This window comes from Aphelocoma coerulescens, chromosome 4 (assembly GCF_041296385.1).
Source record: "Aphelocoma coerulescens isolate FSJ_1873_10779 chromosome 4, UR_Acoe_1.0, whole genome shotgun sequence".
In the NCBI taxonomy this organism is placed as follows: Eukaryota; Metazoa; Chordata; class Aves; order Passeriformes; family Corvidae; genus Aphelocoma; species Aphelocoma coerulescens.
The window spans coordinates 17803385-17823140 of record NC_091017.1 but is presented as its reverse complement, the minus strand read 5'-3'; the positions used below and the strand labels follow the sequence as shown (position 1 = coordinate 17823140).

The following is a 19756-nucleotide window of genomic DNA, read 5'->3' as shown; positions in this document are numbered from 1 at the left end:
AAAGCCACTGAATGCTTTATTTCTGTACTGACATAAAACAGTTATTTTGAATTATGATGTGTTGAAAGTCCCAGTTTCATGTCTTGCATGATGCACATGGCTTTCAGTTTAGCTGGAGACGCTGCTCCAGACACTCATTTTCACCACACACAATTCTTTCCATGTTAGAAATGCTGCTGATTCTCCACACCCTGAGGTCAGGAGAGGTCAGCATTGGAGCATGTGCCTACACGTGATGGAATAAGGTCCTAGAATAAAGGCTGCCTGAGGTTTGTCCTGCTAGGAGGGTCAGTTTTCCATTTTTGGGGTGGTAAACTTCATATGCAATGAGACAGGAAATTTCAGAGGGAAATTGGGATAATTAAAATAATCTTGTTTGGCCCACTGCCAATTCTTTAATCTCAGAAAACATTGCTGTGGAGACAGGCACAGATCCTGTAAATTAGTCTAGTCTGAATAGCTCTCATCTAACATTTTTGAACATTGAACCTTAGTGAACATCTAAAATGCAAGGGCATCTCTGTGGGACAGTTTGAATACTTTTGGTTTCCTAATTTATTTTTTTTTCTTTATTGGCTGTTCCTTGAGATTAAGGCTGGACTAAGTGGATCTTCAGGTTAGTGTGGTATTTCCTCATGTAGATTGCATCACAAAACCACTCCAGACCTCCTTCTGGAGGTCAAAGTGAAGAAAACTCACTTAAGAAGAGAAAAAAATTTGCCTGGAAAAGCTGAAATAGAGATTTAAATATTGCACAAGCTGGATCGAATTAAAGCTACTCTTGTTTCTCAGTTTCTAAATCTAGAAGCCATAACATTTTCTTCTCCTGTGCTTAATCTAGAGTGTTTGTAATAAACCACCTTGTCTGCATGCCAAGAGATCACCACAGAGAGAAACAAATTGCTGCTGCTAACAGAAGTAGATCTTGTTAGTCTGAAAATTATTCCTCAGGCAGCTTCTCGGTAACTTTGTTTTCCAGATGATTCCTGATGAATCAGTGGCATCGACTCCCAGAGGAAACAGTTGCTCAGCGAGTTTTGACACTGGTGTAAGGGCAGGGAGTGTGCCTGGGAGCCTGGCAGCTGGCTGGGAGCATCCACAGGCCAGTCTATAGGTCTCCTTCCATACATCCCCTCAGCAGTACTTATGGAGAGCCCTTAGATGGTGCTGTATGGCAGCGCTCGGCCCGTCGGCACCTCCGCTGCCTTAGGGATGCCTATGCCCCACCTCAGGGCTAAAATTTGGCTATTACCAGTCTAAAGAAAAAGCAGGTTCTGGGCACTGTTAATTAGGATGAGTAAATGAAATCTGTCAGTAGATACATATTGAATTCAAACACGGATTTTAATAGCTGCTGTAATTTAATTCTTATAAACTTGAATCATGTCATGTTTAAACATCCATGCCAAATGTATTGCTCTTTTTAAAACAAAGGGCTTTTAAATAATAGTTGAGGAGTTTTTGAGGGCATTTGACGATCATCCTGATGGAAGAATAGTGTTCACCCTGGAAACTTCCTCATGTAAATATGGGTGTGGTGGTGTGGCTTTCAGGTTAGGTCTTCCATGCTGTGAAACTCACTTCATTTGTGAAGAATTAGAGATGCAGATTTAGGAATTTGAGCTGTGCTGTCAATTACAAAGGAATTGAAATGGAATTTCCTCTAGCAGGATGAGTTTCAAGCCACAAAGTGAATTTTATTTGGAAGCTGTTGGTTAAATTATTAAAGAGAGTTATTGGACAACTCTCAGATACTGATGGTATCTTTTGTAACAACACAGGAGAGAAGTGAGGTGTTGAAAGCAGATTAATCTCGGCCCCGTGGAAAAGAGTTATGTGACTGGTTTTTCCCAAGTTGGGAATATAGCCTTCCTATAGTTTTACTGCATGCTTATGCATGTTCCTGTAATTTTTAAGTGTTTTCCACCTGTTCCTGCAACTTGAGGGGGTTAAGCCTGGGAATATTCTGCCAAAGCAAATGAAATATGCACATGAAATAGTTCATGTTTTCAGAATGACTTCATTTAGTCATGACTTTTATTTATTTATTTAGAGAGAGAGAGAGAAAGAGCTGGTGTTGTTGCAGTCTCTGCTTTCTCTGCTCTATTTTTTAATCTCTGAAACTTCCTATAACTCAAATTTTTTTTTTTTTTTTTTTTTTTTTACATTTGAAATGTCCCAGGCTGCATAAACTGAGTATCCTCTGTGCCTTCCTCTTGTCCCAGTAGTTCTCATCCTGTGGTCCCTGCATGCTGTTATTTTAGGTGTACCCTTTACCATTATGTGTGTTGCTAACATTACCCTGAATTCTGCTGCCATGTAGGTGGGACCAAGCACTGAGATTTTCTTTCTTGTGAGTTGAGAAAGAAATTCTAGCTTGAAAACACTGACAAGTTAAATGTTACTGGGTGGTGATTTGTAGCCTAAAGCTGGTGGCTATAAATTCTCACCTGTGAAAAGAGAATCTTGTAGCTCTGCACAATATGTTCTTCCAGCTGCAGCTGAATTTCTGCTCTGTTAATATCCTTAAGCAGCTGCAGCAATGTGTCACACTGATCTGGCATTTTGCATCCCCACAGCTCTGCTCAAATATTTGAACTTAGTAAGGCACTCCACTGAGCCGAGAGGGAGGCGAATGTTGCTACGACTTTACAGAAAAAGAAACAGCACCTGGGAGGTTAAAGCAACTTTCCCTCACCATGCAGCAAGTCAATGGTGGAGCTGGAATTACAGCTCAGGAGGTTCCTGGCTCGTGCTACACCACGCTGTGGAGAAAGGTCATTTCCCAAAATAGTGCAGAAGGTTTGTTATTGATAATAGGGCAACAAAGGGCTCTAGATGTATTAATAGGTCACTGTGTGCTGCCCTTAGTGATACGTAATTCAGCAACCTTGCAAAATGGGCTACATCGTATTTTTCTGCAGCAGTATCAATTTCACAGTTGGTTTTGTCTGCTATACTCTTGATAGGTATTTTTGTTTTGGCTTTTCTAACACAGTTTTATTTAAAGTAAATAGGGACATTTACTAAGTAGGCATGAAAAGCCTCCTGGTTAGCAGCCACATTAAACTGCAATATCCAGCTCACCTTTCAGGTCAGCACAGCTCCTCTGCCACTTGGAAGCCACTGAGCAGAGCTCTGTCTGCCTGAAGAGAACATAGAGGTGACAGAGGATTTTGGTGACAATCATACCTGGCAGTGCAGGAGCTGAGCTGCAAAGACGGGAGCCCACAGAGCTGCCAGGTTTGGTGATGGCCTTAGGCCTCCCAGGGAGGAAGGCAAACCCCATCCCCACACAGTGGGACAGAGTAGAGGGTGCTGGTACTTGTGAAGGGGTTTTCATTGAGATTTGGTCCCAGCTGTTCCTCAAATGACCTCGGGCAAGGGGTACTTGGTAGCTATTGTTGGAGCTTGCTGATTTTTATTTCAATCTGCCTTTTATAAAATGCTGTTGATCCCCTTCGAACTTTTTTACTTCAGCAGTGCACTTACTGAAGGATTTTGTTTCTTCTCAAAATGAATTATTTGACCTGCTAGGTTATTCAGCAAATTCAAAAGTACTGAGTATGAAATAAGTTAATTTTTTCACCAAGCACACAGATCTATGCATCTGCAATTGAAAGAACAAAATGGTGTTTGCCTTTGCCAGGTCTGAAGAATTGCAGTGAATAATGGTGGGAAGAATGTCATTCAAAAGCAAATTTATTCAGTCTCATTATGGTTTGAGTTTGGGTGAAGAGTCTCCAACAGGGAACACCTGGGGAGAAAATGTGGAAGCCAAAATGTGTAAGAAAAGTTACGCAGAGCACATACAGCATACAGAGATGGCAAGGGTGCTGTTCTCTCATCTTCATTTCTGTGCATATATGTATTTGAATTAACGAAGCAATGTGAGCTTTATGTGCTGCATTTGCTTTTTAATGCATGTTGGTTGAAGTAATTGGATCTATTGTTGTGGGCACTGGGAATGCCAGCTTGGCTCTTACGGTCACTGACTTGTGAACATGACCTTCTGGAGGTCACAACACTGGAGAGCTTGCTCTGTTTCATTCTCAGAGGTACCAGTCGTAACAGTTACTGCTTTGAAAAAGCAATGTAGATGTTCCCTGCCTTATCTAGTTAGTTGTTTGTACTGAAATGTGGTGTGTTTTTCCTAGTGTTTTGTTTTGGGTTTGTTTTACTAATTCAACTCTTTAACTATCTTCTAGTGAATTCAGAGTTTTTGAAGTTTGGTTGCCTTTTTTTTTTTTTCCCCTTTGTGTGTGTTTTGATTTGGTTTTTTCCAACCACAGTTGAGTTTTCACAACTGAAAATGGTTGATAAGAGATTGAATTGTAAATGTTAGTGGTTTTTAGTGATGTTTGGTGATGTTTCCTTGACTGGGCATCCTGCTTTCATTCTTCCTGATGATCAAGTCAGCCACATGTAGTCAAACAGTCCCACATAGGAAAAACAGGGTACTTTCAGGCAGAGACAAAAAAACCCCTCTTGTGATTGATGCCAAATGATTCATGGCAAATGCTAATGGATATATAATTTCAGCATTGACTACATCTGCCTTCCCTACTAGGGAACTCAAGAGAGACCTGAATAAAACATCCTATAAAAAAACAGACAAATGATCTCTCTAAAGAGTGTTTCAGTTCATCCTCCTGGTCTGGGCAGTGCAAAGCTTGAGTCCGTGTGGCAGAAAGAGAGGTTTCAAGGTCTGTGTGGTTTGTATTTTCTGGCATCAGATGGCTTTGTGGTTCTTCATGGTATGAATCCTTTCCAGGAGCTCGGGGGGCTGTCAGTCCTCAACTTTCCTCATACAAACCTGTCCAAATATACAGGATCAAAGCACCAAGCATGGCATGAAACAACCCATAGATTTTGTGCCCATTACTGGATCTGCTGCACTTAGAGCAAAGCAATCATGGCACTGGTGATTAGATTGCTTACCATAAAATTCCTAGATGGCTCACATGGGGATAGTTGTGCTTCCTCAGAATCTCTTTATTTCTCCCTAAAAGCTCACCAGGATATAACTATCATGTTGCCCCTATCAAAGATTCTGTTTTAGCTGATTTGAATATGTTTTTTCCCAGTCTTTAGCCTTCTTGCACCACACTGCTCCTTAAAAATGCTCCCATTACCAGCTGCAATCTGCGTCTGCTATAGGGATTCTGTTTGGGATCTGTGGGTAGGCTTACTCTGTCTAGGTAGTGGTATTGTTTTTCTGGGAGAGTTTAGACCTCCTTAAAACTGAACTCCTGCTTACAACAGATTTGACTATTTTTATGTCTTGCTAGAGAGCCTTATTTTTTTTTGTGCTGCTCTGTGGCTTGATCGGGGCAAGCAGCACATTGTATATCTGCCTGCACTTGTTTGGAATTGATGGTGTGCCCTGGGTGTTGTGCTCAGATTTACAGCTGAGGTAAAAAGAACAACCACTTGTTACCATCTTTTTTTCCCCCTCTTCAATGTGTCAAACTGCTCCATGGTCCTTTGGAAGCATATTGGGCTGCTTAGAACCAGGGAAAACATGCTAAACAAAGTGGTGAGCAGAGTCCTAAATCAATTGTCTCAGGTCTCACTTCCTTCAGGGTTCTGCATTTCTGACTCTTTGGCAAGGGTTTTTCCATTGCTTTGCAACAGGCAAGAACTACTGAGGATATAAAATGTTTTGTAGCTGGAGAAGAAGCAGGGCTGGGAAAATCAGGAGTCCCAGCTGTTGCATAAATAGCTTTAAGGGCATAACTTCTTTGAAAAGGTCTGTTTGTGGTTAAGTCATTCAAGGCATTGCTCTTAGTTAGGAAACCTGTTTTCTGTAGCCCAAACAGATTAAAATCCATTTGGATCATTCCACACATACTTTTTTTTTTTGCCTTGATATCTTTTGTTTATGTATGGCCTTGCTAAAACTAGCCATCCCTCAAAGATTCCTTCTGCTCATACTTTTAGATTCTCATGAAGGTGTATTGTATAATTCACACAGTGAATTGTATTGTGTATTGTTCTCCTTTTCCTTATTTCTCTCTGTAGATTGAATGCTGCTAGGGCTGGGGTGAAATCCATGCTACCTTTAATTACTGAGGGCAAAGTTCCACTTTCGCAAAGCACGTTTCTTTCATTTCTTTCCAATCTGTGTCTTTGCTTCTCTGTCTTCTGACTTGTTTGGCAAAGGCTGACAGACCCCTCTCTAGCCTGAGAGGGCAGTGCTGGCAGAGGCACCTCACAGGTGCAGCCCTCTTCACCAGTGTTAGATAAGGGAAAAGGCATTTTTCAGCTGGAGTTAGAAAATTATCCAGACTATAGTCCCTTGCCCAAAATCCTGGCTGTTTTTCTTCAAGAGATGCTGAGCTTATATCACGCATCTGACTGGCTGATGCCACAGTATGGAGCCTTTATTTATAGATGTGTATAAATAAAATCAATCTTCCTCTACAAACTGTCAAACTGTATTTCCCAGAAGCTGAGGATTCTGCACTCCATTAAATCTGGAGGTAATGAATGAGCCCACTCTCTAGAAAGAGCACCTTTTGTTCAGAAAGACTGGTTTGTTTTAATCTGGCTGCCGACATGAGTTGTCTGCAGTTTCTTCCTGCAGCAAAAAATGAAAATATTGGTTTTGATGTGTTAAAAAAGTTGCTGCACTGTGGTATTTAGTGTAATTATGTTAATTTATGTTTTGAGTTAAAGAGATCCTGGATAGTTAAGGGGGTATATTATGTGAGCACAGACAAACCAGGGGATGAGGAAGGATAATTACTTAAAGAAGGTGTTCCTATTCTGACATTATTTGTGCGGGGGAGAGGGTAGATCATTGGCAGCAGGTGCCCTGAGCAGTTGGTATGGCTGGCTGCTGTTCACCTTTTCAGGATGTGGGTTTGAATTACAGTGTTCTGTTTGATCATCATCAGGAAAAAAGAAACACATTTTGAACTGAAGTAGCTTGAGGTTAACTTCCATGCCTTATAAATTAAGAAAAAACCAGTTGCTTGTCTTCATGGCCAGCCTATGAGACATGAAGGATGCATTACCCATTTCCTAGTTAAGCTGCATTAATCTGTTTTCTGACACCTCTCATATCCAAATAACCTGCTGGCTCTGTCAGGGCACAGCCATGTTGAGCTTGCTGATGAGAAAGGGTTGATTTCAGGACCTTCCTACAGGTCTTTGATTAGAGGCTCAAACTCCTGCCTCTCCATTCCTGGAGAGTTTTTTTGCCAATCTCACGTCCTCCCTGTAATGAGCTGAAGACTGGATTGGCTTTGTCACATGCTTGATGTTCCATTAGTAAGAGAAACTGTGCTAATTGCCAAGAACCCCACAAGATGTATTGGGCTGGGCCCAATCGATGGATGGTGTGAGGACAGGCTGCTGTCTTCTTGTGCCTGTGCCCAGTGTCCCAGATTGCCTGCTGGAGTTGAAGAGGGTGAGACTTTTTCCCTGCACTTAGTAGCAGTCTCAGTCTGTGGCTGGAAGGTTTCACCCTCTTCACTCACCTTCCTGGGAGATCTTTCAAAGACCTTTGAAAGAGGTGGGAGGGTATCTCTCCTTGAGGGTAGCTTGTTCCTGGCTGTTCTCTTTATAGCCAGGAAGGAAAGGGTAAACAAGGACACCATCAGCATTCGAGTTGAATGGATCCTTGGGATGGTGTAAGATGTCAGATTTCACTTGGCTTGACTGACAATATTAATTGTGTTGGGTGTTGGAAGTGCTTTTTCCTTTTTTGTTTACAGGAAAGAAGTCTTCAGAAAGTCCCTTGCAGAAAACTTGTGACGTGATGATGTGAGGGACTTGGCAGTCTTACATTGGAAGCAAGATAATTGGTCTTTTTATGACCCTGCAACGTTACAACGAGCAGTCCACCCTCCGCAAGAGTAGAGCAAGAGGAGATCAGGTATGTGCACTTCTGCTGGGGTGGAAGTTCTCTGGCTTTCAGCGTTTGCACAGTAAATTCAGTGTCAACAAACCTACAGACAGCAGATCTCAGAGGAGTCAGAGGTAAATAGCCTGGCTTTTTTGAGGTTACTAGAAAGAGCTGCAGAGCTAAGGGATTTCTTCCAAGTTTTTGGCCTGTCATGAATAGGCAGATGACTGGGGAGGAGGTAGTCCCTGGTCATTTGGCAGTGCCAAGAGCAAGCTTTGAACCATGCAAGCTTCTGGCAGGTTAGGAAACATTCCCACTAGACATTTCAGAGTCCTGGCCTCTTGGCTGCCAGTGACAGTTTTGGGTGATCTTTTTTATTTATATCTGGTCACTAACTCAGTTCTTCTCTTAGACTAGCCCAGGAAACAAAAAAACTTCAATGGGAAACAGATTTTCTGAACAGTACAAAAACCATACCCCATCCGTTTTCTTTTGGCTCTCTAAATGTGGAGGATTCTTGAAGTCTCTACCACCAAATAAGGGCCTGGATCTTGACAAGCTATTGATTAGGTGGCAGAAAATACTAATGACAACACTCATGTGACTTGGGCTGCCAGTGGCAAATACAAAAGTTGAGAAACTGGCTGTTAAAATGACAATCAGAAATCCTGATGGAGAATGTCTAGTTCCTAAAGAATGCCCAGGAAAAATGCTCTGTGTACAGGATTTTGGGAACCAGATCCAAAGGCAGTCAGTCAGAACACGGCCAGTAGCCAGTTTGTCAGGAACCACAAAATCTGCTCCAGAGTAAATTCCTAGGTCTTTTAAAACTTGTCTGACAGCAAAACATTCTGCTGGAAGAAACCTCTGAGCAATCCCAGTTTACGGACTTTAATTTTTAAGTTCTCCTTTCTTCTGAAGTTTAGTCAGTAGCATTTACCTGGAGAGCAGGATACTGGCTGGAAATGAGAAATGGAAGGGCTGATCTAGCAAGGTCAAAACCCCTTTACCACCTGTGGAAGTGAACTGTGAGCAGAATGAGCTTTTCATGAAAGGCCTAGAGGAGGGTAACAGCAATGTTCACAAGTACGAAGTGGTTGTAAAGCAGAGCTGCACAGCCAAGTTAAAGCAGGTGCTGGGGAGAGCTTTAGATGGTGGTACACACATGCAGATGTGCACAAGAACCTTTTGCAGTGCACGTGGCATTGTTTTCCTGTTAAAATTAACTGTGAATAAATATTTAATATGCAGTTGTTACCTTTAATAGACTTGCCACGGAAAAGTAACAATGTGAAGATGGGGAAGAAGACTAGCCTGGCTGAATAGGGAGGTTTTGGTGAACTCAGGGAAGAAAAAGAATTTCTGACCTTTGGAAGAAGGGGCAGGCAACTCAGGAAAAGTACAAGGATGTCATTAGGTCATGTAGACAGAAAATTAGAAAGGTGAAAGCTCTGCTACGTCTCAACCTGGTCACCTCTGTGAAATAAGTGTCTTTACTAATCCATTAATAAGAGGGGGGCCTTGGAGGTCTTGTCCAAACTTAATGATTCTATGATTCTGTAAAGTACATTTATCCATAAAATATGATACCCCAACTTTTGTGAAGTGCTTAAATTCACCCTTAATATTTTCCTGGTTTGAGTTGCTGGCTCTTAGAGAAATCTGTCACTTTGAGTAGGAATGAAACTTGACTGATGCAATCTTATCAAAGTATCACCATATAAATGGATCTTATTTATTTTTAATTGAAATGTCAACTTAAAAGATGCAGTACATATTTTTAAATCACGCTGACATTATATTTAGATCTTTTCATTAAGTTCTGAGTATGCAGTCCCATTAAAAATAGGGAGCTAAGTATAAAAACATGAAGTCTTAATGCTTACTTACTAAATATTCTGAGTGCAAGTGGGCATTGCTCTGGTAACACCTGTGAATAGAGCTATTCTGGTACATTTTAAAAGTGTCATTGGCATGAGTGACAGCCACCAATGTATTCATATTATTTCAGAATCCTGCTGATGGAAGGAGCTTTCCAGCAACTATTTATCTTTACCATTTATCATCCCATTTAAAATGTTTTTCCTGAGTTTCAGGAAAGAAAGATCCAGTGATTTTTATTGCTAAAACAAGCACTGCTTCTAACTGTGCTGGAATGCAATTGCACACTATGTACTGGAAGTCTAGATACCAGGGAAGTGTTAATCCCTGCAGTCGAGGAATACCAGATGGGGATAGTTTATCTTAATTTATTTTGCTGGTTCTAGCCCTGAGCAGGGCCTAGCCCGGGCTCGTGTGGTAATTTGTAGCAACTCGAGGCAGTGAGAGCAAACTGGGAGAAACCTGCTCCTGTTCACTGATGCATACTTGCACCTATGGCTCCGAAGTCCTACTCACCCATGTGTGAGCACCTTAGTCACAGCTTTGACCCTCCCAACTGGCTTCCTGTTCAATCTCTTAAAAAACAAATTCTTCGGCCTGGCGTGTGAATGAACATTCCAGGCTTAAATAGCAGGGAAAGAATCAAGAAAGTATTTGATGCTTTGTTGACCAGCCAGGAAGCAAGGCCTATTTTTGGTTTTGGTCACTTTAGGCTGTGCTGAGAACATTGGCATGAAGGTCTAGGGCTCAGTGAGAGAACATTTTTCTCTTCTTTATTTAAACAGGCACATTCCCAGAAGAGTAACAATCCAAAGTTTACACTTGCAGTGAAATGCTGTCTGAGAAGTGCTGGAAAAAGAAAGGTGTGTGATAGAAAGTAGAGGTCCTAAAAGTAAAGTAGAGCAGAACTAAATGCAAACAGAAGAGGAACTTCTACTACAGAAACTTGAAGCATTTTTTAATTAATGATAGCCTAAATTGGAAAAAAAAGGGGGACGGGGAGCAGGTTGACTTTTTTTTTTACAGTTGTGCCGTATGTTGGTTTTAATCATGGTTAAGGTGGAGGAAAATGAAACAATGAAAAAAAACCAAAAACAAAGCAAAACCAAGCATGGAAAGCCCTTCCCTATTTTAAACAGGGAAATAGGCTACTACAAATAGTGCCATACTATCACTTGATGCTCTGCTCCTCTCCTGTAAGTTGTTGGGTTTTTTGGGGGGGCTGCTTTCTTTTTCTTTTTTTTTTTTTTAACTTAATAAAACATTTCCAATCAGTGCATTCCCTTACCCCTGCTACTGCTCAGCTCCAGCTCTAACTTTCCTTTCCTTGTCATATATGTAAATCAAGCCACTGCCAGGTTGGTCAAAGACAGGCGTTGTGCACATGTGGAAGCCCAACAGCTGCATTTCCAGTGTAGTGCCTGGCATCCAGCAACTAGATGGCTTTCTGTGGTATGTTCCCAAGAGCTCTGCAAAGAGCCCAGCAGCCAGGTACAATCCTGGTCTTTGGTTCAGATGGAACCTGTGATCTCAGCTAAGGTCTGCCCCCACCCTTTTTCCAAGGGCTCCGGCTGGACACTGAGGCATTGGCTGCCCCATGTTCAAGGCTAGCTGTCACTCCAGGGATTTTTTCATTGCTTCTCGGGGAGTTTCTAAAACTTTGGTGCAAGAGAAGATGCCTTTTTCTTTTGCAGACTCCTTGAGTGCCCTGTGCTGGGCAGATGAGGTACCATTTGCTGCAGCTCCAGACATCATGGTGGCTGGCAGACTCCAGGCAGGAGTGATTGCCCTGGTGTTTTATTAGCTCCCAGAAAATATATAGCAGGGAAAGAGGTCATGCAGGCTCCAGCACCGTCTGTCTGAGCTCTGACCCCTCGGGCAAGAGGCTACATTGCTTTTACAGCCAGCACTTAACCTTGCTGCTGAGACTTGTCAACAAGGAGGCCAATTAGCAGCAGATAAGATGGTGGATGATATAATGCAGATGTCTGTCTTTTAGGAGCATAACTGATGTATTTTTAACACAACAAGGATCTGAAAACACGACTCTGCATAAATGATGCTGTCCCCTCCACTGTAGAGAAGCACTTGCTACAGTAAAGTGGTACAGAAAATTGTAGGTTTGTTGGTTTGGCTTTTTCCCCCCACCCCAAAATTCTCTCTTAAAGCCTTGTTCTGCTGGGCTCATGATGACTGTGGCATGTGTAGGATTGTAAGAAATAACTGCTTGGAAAAACACCAATTTTATTTTTTAAAACATATGTTAAAAAATTTACATAGATTCAGAATGAAAACAGGGCACTTCTCGTTTTGCTGAAAGGGTCAGTACACAACTGGAGCTGTTTTCTATAATCACACGTGGATATTGGAATATTATCAGAAAACACAGACTAGGGAAGGTTGAGTTAATTGATTAAAATCATGCAGGTCTACAAGCATGTTATAGCCACCTGCTGCAAAGGACTGGGGCTCTTTATCACATCTCAGCATGTCACACTAATACCCCTAATTTGGATGCACACTGGGCTTTTCTGTCAGACTAAAGCTACAGAGGCTGATTGCAGGCAGTTTATGTTTTGGTTGAGACTGGGCCTGATCTTTTAAACAAAAGCTTATCACATATGGCTCAAGGGCTGAAGCTACTACAAGACTTGCACTTAACTGCTAGCTGACTACTTAGGCAGTCAGGATAATTCAGTAGGATAATTCATCCCCCTCCCAGCTTAGTTTAAGTAATTCTGCAGTCTGGTTTTGGTGATTTAGAACTTACTTAAACAATTAAGCCACTTCTGCATAGAATCACAGAATGGTTTGCATTGGAAGGGACCTTAAAGTCATCCAGTTCCAATCCTCCAGCCACAAACAGGGACACCTTCCACTAGACCAGATTGCTCAGAGTCCCCTTCAGGCTGGCCTTGAACATTTACAGGGATGGGGGATCCACGGCTGCTCTGAACATGATTTGCATGATTGCCTTTTAATTGCTAGGATAACTATTTATGTCTAGTGCAAAAACTCCACAGAGAATATCACTGTATATTTTCTATTACAGATACAGCGTGGGAGGGAAGAAAAAGAGAGACACCACCTCCTCTTGAGAGACACCATGACTTACCAACTCTGTGTCAAAGCTTTTCTTTCAGCTAAGGAGTCATCAGCAGACGAGGAGCAGTGAATTCCAACACCCAGCCTGTTAACATCAGCATGTACAAGGTACTGATAAAGGCCCTGAAAATTAGTATCCACACCTCAGTAGAAGTAACTGTAAGAAGTTTTTTCAGTTGATTAGACCTTAACACTGCTCTGAGGGAAAAAGGCAGTCCACATGTATTTAATGTTAACATTAATATAGGTAAGGATAATTCTTATCTAATGAACACCCAGATATTGTCTTTCCTTGGTTAGTGTGTAAGTAGTCTAGTTCCTTTTAGGATGTTGAGTATCTTTTCTTGTTCAGTTGAGTCATTAGTACCTTTGCTTCTTGGAAATTTGTCTGCTCTTAGGGTTTCCTTCTTTAGTGCCCTCTGTGCGTTTTAATTATTCCAATAATTTCTGGTTAAAAATGCAGGTTTTTCAAAAATACTGATAAAATGAGGGCACAATATTTTTACAATTTAAAAAAAAAATTTTTTCATGATAATGTTTTAGTGCACTGTGTTCTTTTATTCACTGCTTAGCTCATCTTTAAGGAAGTTTCCCTGAGTTCATTTGGGCTACTTCCAAGCAAGAGCAAGTCCACCAAACTACTGCTTAAGGAGCTGATTTTTTTGAAATGCATGACTGAGCAGAGTGCATGGAAGAGGAATTATTATCCCCATTGCAGAACTGACCTGGAAGGTTGCTACAAGCACAGAGCCCACAGAGTAAAGTCCTGCAGCTGTCCTAGGGACTATTTGCTGTATTTCTTCATCAGGAGTGAGAGCCAGAGCTTTCCTTTCAATTTCAGAACTGAAGATGGATTTTTATTGGTAAGAAGAAAAAAGGGAGGATGTTATCTTCTTGTCTTGCAAGAGAACCCTTTCCCCTCCCCCCCCCAAATCAACTCTATCTATATTTAAGATGAAAAAAGGAGAGGAAGGAAAACCAAAAAGAAACCAGAATATAGCCAACCTTTTTAATTAGAGTATATTGTACTTCCAAACTGGATACACTAGAAATTGGCAATGCAACATAAGATGCAAAGAAATATACCAGTTACTGTCAAAATGACCCTGTACAGCCTTATAATGCAAAAAGCTTTATACAATACAAATTTTTATTAATGTACACAAACCTTGACAGAATGATATTTGAACATAATACAACAAATAAAAAAAAAAAGGAAAGAAAAAAGTGCTGAGAACTTCAACTGAATTACTGAATGGAAAAACATTCTAGTTTCATTAAAGAATGCATAGTGAAAACCAGTATGAAATTACTTTTATGGTGGGGGGGAATTTATCAGAACTGTTGGTCATTAATCAGTAGGGAGAACCTCTGGAGAACATTTCCTGTCTTTAGTCTTGAACTGCAAACCAATTATTTTAATATGCAAGAGCTCTGATAAATAGTGTATTTTTTTTTTCTTAAAAAAATAAAAACCTCACAACACACTTTTCCTTACAGAGAAAACTTCTGTAACTTGCCAGAAAGAATGAATTTATCCTTTCCAAAGTGCTAAACAAATTTCCCAGGTACACTAAACATTGCCAGGTCAGATACTGGTGCAGTGGAACATGGTTGAAACATGTGGCGGTTGCATGCGTGCAGCTCATTCTTGGAAGTTCCAGCCCTATTTAAATTGCCATTTGGTTTAGATACAGTGGCCTACTATAATATTCCTACTTCTTCTTCCTCCTGGACAGCTGTACTTTACCTGTAGTTGGTGTGAAAAATAAGCTTTTTGATTTGGGAGTGTTCGGTTTTCTGTGATGTGGTCAGAGATGCGTGTGTGGAGTGTGTTTTACAGAACTGGTAGAGCTGCTGGATACAGATTACAGATTTCATGCTATCGAGATAGTAACTATTTTATGCTCTGAGTACTTACCAACACAGTATTTTCTATTTTGTCTGTACTCCCAGGGAGGCGTGCCCAGGAGTTCTGATGGAGTAAAGCATGGTGAGCAGGGCCCTGAGTTAGGTAAGTTTACAAAGGTTTACACACAGTTTGGAGCAGATGGGTTTTCTTCACTGCAAAGACAGAACCGCCACGTGCTCGCTAGAACCAAAACTGTCTGCTGGAATGTAAACAAATGGTGATGCTTTTCTGTCCTGTAATTAATAATGCCAAATGATAACCGGCTATGATTTTGGATATTTCCCCCTTGTAACTAGCTTCCAGTATGTTAACAGGAGTGCAGAGATTAGGATGTCCTCCCCAAACAGGAAGAATTTGGTCATGACAGTGGAGAATGTTTGGCCATCTCTGTACAAAACAAATGTAGGAATCTTGCAAATAGGTTAAAGTGATGCAAGTTTTGCATCCAAAAGTCTTTCTACACAAGCTTCATTTAAGAACTAATGAAGACTGAGTTACATTTCTAGTTGTCCATTTGGCTAAGAGCCCTTGTGGACAAGAAATGCCTTCCTGAACTCGGTCGTTGCTTTCCTGCTGTCACAAACAAGGGGTGGTTGGATCCCCCCATCCCACAACAACCTGCAGAGGAAGTTCCTTCAGGACAGCATGAGGGTGGGTAGATAGCATGAAAGATGTGACTCAGGGCACCTTCTACAGTGGCTTGGCCAAGGGAAAGGGAGGGGACTGTGGCAAAAGCTAGGTCAGACACTTCTAATAGCTGGTGAAAGACAGCCAGATCCAAACCCAAGAGACATCATGGAAAACAATAATTCAGTATGAAGGCATTCCTGTACATCACATGATCATTTGGAAATGCTTCACATTTTATACTTCCAATTGTAGAACAGTGTTTTTAATCCCAATCTTTCTTCCCGCATATTAAGTTGTCTAAGGAACAGAAATCAATTAACAGTCAGTTAGCTTCTCTTACATTAGGATCACTCTTGGCATTTTAAGATTAACAAAGGTTATACAACCAATCTGCATTTGCTTCTTCCTGCAATAAAGTGCTACATATAACATGTCATTTTAATGACCACGAGTAGGAGCATTAAATAAGTACAAAATTAGCTTCCTAGCAGGACACACTCTATCTGCCATCAACAGAAAGGAATAAAGTATTACTGATGACATGGAGGGGAGGGAGAGGACTGTCAAATTTGCAAGTACAGTTGAAATACTGAGGGTATAAAAGAGAACTGGATGGTTCCAAAAGCATTTTTTTATAGCTTTATATTTCAAAGTAGTTACTGGTACCTTTTCAAATAAACAGTCTTATTAACTTCAGCCCACAATTAGTTTCTTTTTTTTTTTTTTTGCAAGTGAGAAACAAACTAGTGCAAGACTAAAGCACTGTGCAAAACTGCCTTTTTTTTTTTTAGTCTGAGTATTTATACCCAGAATTTATCCATACCCTTTTTTAAATCCCCTTGTTGGATTTTTTTTTTCCACCATAGAATTCTAGTTATACAAGTTGTTCCTGCAAACTAAAAGGTAACCACTGCATAATACAGTATATATATAATATTTATATGCCCTTTTAAAACAAAAGATGTATGCTGTGGCCCAGAGGCAGGTGTTTGTCACACCTGTGTAAGAGCTGAGAATTGGGCCTGCTGTGTGGGTGTGTGGGCTGCACACACTGCTTGTGTGTGTGGACTGACACACACTTTTCATTGTCATGCTCTCATCCTGCAGTGCTGAAAGCAACTTTTTTCCTCATCAGTTCTACCCCAAATTCTCAAACCTTGACAACTGAGTACAAGGCATCAAACAACTAAAGGAAGCTGCAAACAGCACTGAAATAATACACCAGTTCTCCCCCTGCCCTGCCCCAAACATGACTCCTTCTACAGCTCCACAATTCAGGGGGAGGCAGGGGGAAGGCAGGGAGCGAGTGTGTGAAAAGGGGAAAAGAAGAATGATTAAATAAGCCAATCCAAGGGATGTGCAAAAGCAATGTCATGGCACACTACAGGCAGACTCTCTTCCACGCACCCGCACGCACACAAAGCCCAAAAATAAAATGCATCAATATGTCATCTTACAAGTGCTGATTGCCAATAAGGACACTCTTCTTTTTTCAGCTTAACAAGACAAAATAGTTTCTTAGATAAGAGTACTGGGAACATGCCTCTGAAGGTAGAAGTATGCAGTAGATCACCTCTTGGAGATTTAATAAAGCAGCTTTCATGTCAATGCAATAAGTATACACACAGAGCCATTTGCTAAACCTTACTAATGATATAGTACAAGTGTTCGTTACCTCTTGGGGCTACGTTCTGCAGCAATGTGTAACCTGCTGGGTTTGTTGGGGGATTTTTGGTACAGAATGCAACTGCCCTCAGACAGTTTCTGCCCTTTCTGTTAGTCCAAGGTAGGCAAGGAAGGAGTGTTTAGGTGAAGAGGCACCTCCCGGTGCAGTCTGAGGTCTGGGTGGATGGAATGTGAGATCGTAGTGGTTTTTGGGGAAAAACATTGTTAAAGGAATAAGGTGGGCAAACTCTGAGTTCCAGTATTTATCAAAGCACAGGGAAGTGCCGTTGATGGCCAAGGCTTTCACTGCCAAGTTTGGCTCTGCCCCGCTGCCGTGTGCGGCTGACATAGCTACTGTTTGCAGAGCCTGGGAGGCAGACATAACTGAGAGGGGTGACAGAAGGTTCCTGGAGCTGTTCACTGGTAGGAGCGGACTGGCTTCCTTGGAGGTTGAATACTGGCCCTTCTTCTCCTCTTCGGAGCAGTCCCCATTCTGGTGCTTCTTCACGTGGCGGCTGAAGACAAAAGGGTGGGTAGTCTTGAACAGGCACTCGTCGCAGCTGAAGGTCTGGCGTGGAGCGTGCTTCAGTTTCTTGTGCAAGTTGAGATTGTCTTTGCGTTTGCAGCTGTAGCTGCACTGGTCACAGTGAAAAGGGCGCTCGCCGGTGTGGACACGCACGTGCTCGATCAGCTTGTTGGCCGTCTTGGACAGGTAGCCACACTGGTCACACTTGTAATGGTTGCCAAGGCGGTGCTCGCGGATGTGCATCTCCAGCTCCAGCTGGTTGGCTTTCACTGTCTGGCAGATCCGACACTTGTACTCCATCTTGTAGTGAGTCTTCAGGTGGCACTCCATGGCTGCGGGGCGGTTCGTGGAGTAGATGCAGAACGGGCACCTGGTAACACAGCAAGGAAGGGCAGGGACAAAGAAAAGAGGAGTCACTCAGCTGGCAGACCTGCGTTCCTGCTTTAACCCTGTCACTCACCCCTTTCTGACCTACTAAGGAAGAGAAAAAGGCACTCAGTTCTCCCTGTGAAGCCTCTTTCCAATATCTGCTTCACCTTGACACATCTCTGTTTAGAGGAGGTTTGCCCATTTAATGGCATTCCTAGGGAAACACTGATTCACTCTGAAGAAGCATCCCTTTAACCTTCTGGCTTACCTTGATGGGGTCTTTCCCCAAAGCAGGCTGGGGAGTGCAGGGTGGGTGACTGATGCACAGGTACCTTGTGTAATGATTCCTAGTGTTTGTATGAAGTCACTTTGGCCATTTTTTCCATTAAGAAGTGGTTTAAAGTGTTTACAAATGAGTATGAAAGCAGCTGTTTAAGATGGAATAAACTCGTAATACCACATGTACAGCGAAGGCTTAGGAAATCCCTTTTATGTGACCTTAAACAACAAGCTCGCTGGGTATCCTGGTACAGGAACAGCTGAAAGCCAGGCTGTTAGGATGATTTGCAGGGACTCCCATTTCTGGGAGATGAGCTAGCCATGCTGAAAGGGGCGTGTGCTTGGCAGTGTTTGCCTACAGCCGCCTCTGCCATGGCAGGAATGGCTCCTGTGTAGGAACAGGATGTGGGTTCTGCTTACTCACAGCAGCAAGCATCCGGCCCAGGGTGGACATGGCAAAGGGCCTCACTCCAGTTCCTGAGTCAGGAGGGGCTGAGAAGGGTAGAGGAGGGAATCATGGAAGCTTGGAAAGAAGCCTGAGCTGCATGCTGAGCAAGCCTAGACACACCCGCTGTTGCTTGGTGCAGCTGAGAGGAAGTTGGTGGGGACAGCTCCCTGCCAGGGATCTCTGCTGTACTGAAGCAAGCATCCAGCCTTCCACGTGGAACTGGTGAGCTCAGAGAGCAGGGCTGGATAAAAACTTATAACTAAGGAACCTGGCTACTGTCTTCCAACATTCCAGCTGCCACACATCTGCATTCACTGTTTAGCAGGTCTGCTAATTGTGTTCTGTCATTTTGGAAAATTTCTAAGCAGAGACCCTCTCTATGTGTGTTTTCCTTGCTACATTTGGGTGCACATACAGGTTTAATATTAATCTACAAGCTAATCAAGAGATTTTTTAGGAAAGTGAGTAATAACAGGAGGACAAAGAGATACTAAAACACCTGGACAGCTCTCCTGATGCACATCAAGCACTCTGATCCAGAGAGGGAGCCTGTCACTGAGGCTTCTAATGTGATTATCTCTTGCACCAGAGGACTTGGCTGTCAATGCACACATACCTCTCCTGGGCTGGGTGCTCTCTGGATCAGAATCTCAGATTTTGACCTGGAGCTGGAAGAATCATGTTTTTTTTCTCTTCCCCCACAGCAAACAGGAGACAGAAAAATACAATTTACTTAGATCTCTTCAGGCTCTTCTGGATGCCTTAAAAAAAAATAAATCAGAGCTTTTTCTTAGATGCAGCTTTCAAGGTACCTAATTATCACTTGAGTTGGGCAGGAATATAGACTGAGAAACCCATTCTGTCAGGAAGACTTGAGTCATAGGTCATGATTTTTCCTTGGTAAATAGAACAGATTTTATGCAGCTTAAACCAAATGTGCATTAGACAACTGGTCTGTATGTCCAAGGCAGACATCCCGTCGTTCTGGCACACTGTTTGTTTCTCAATCTGGTCTTCTTCCCAGATTCAGTCATCTCATCTCAAGTGACCACAGATCCCAGTCTGTGGAACTACTAAGCTGGAGAC

At 42.2% G+C, this 19756-nt stretch overlaps 1 protein-coding gene and 1 long non-coding RNA gene across 13 annotated transcripts in view; one reads left to right on the top strand and one right to left on the bottom strand.

Moving 5' to 3' along the window:
* Window positions 1-10535: 10535 nt before the first annotated feature.
* LOC138109462 (uncharacterized) lies at window positions 10536-14855 on the top strand. Its single transcript, XR_011150492.1, has 4 exons — window positions 10536-10599; window positions 12789-12949; window positions 13414-13704; window positions 14798-14855. It is a non-coding gene; the product is annotated as an uncharacterized lncRNA (long non-coding RNA).
* Window positions 13716-19756, bottom strand: part of ZNF827 (zinc finger protein 827) — a 116067-nt gene continuing 110026 nt past the window's right edge. For 8 of the 12 annotated variants that reach the window (XM_069012865.1, XM_069012866.1, XM_069012864.1 and 5 more), the window contains one exon: window positions 13716-17944. In XM_069012865.1, coding sequence (XP_068868966.1) covers window positions 17137-17944 — 808 coding nt within the window. In that variant the 3' untranslated portion in view covers window positions 13716-17136. Of the gene's footprint in view, window positions 17945-19286; window positions 19432-19756 lie in introns of all 12 variants that reach the window. The other 4 variants (XM_069012862.1, XM_069012863.1, XR_011150490.1 and 1 more) reach the window with 3 other exon arrangements.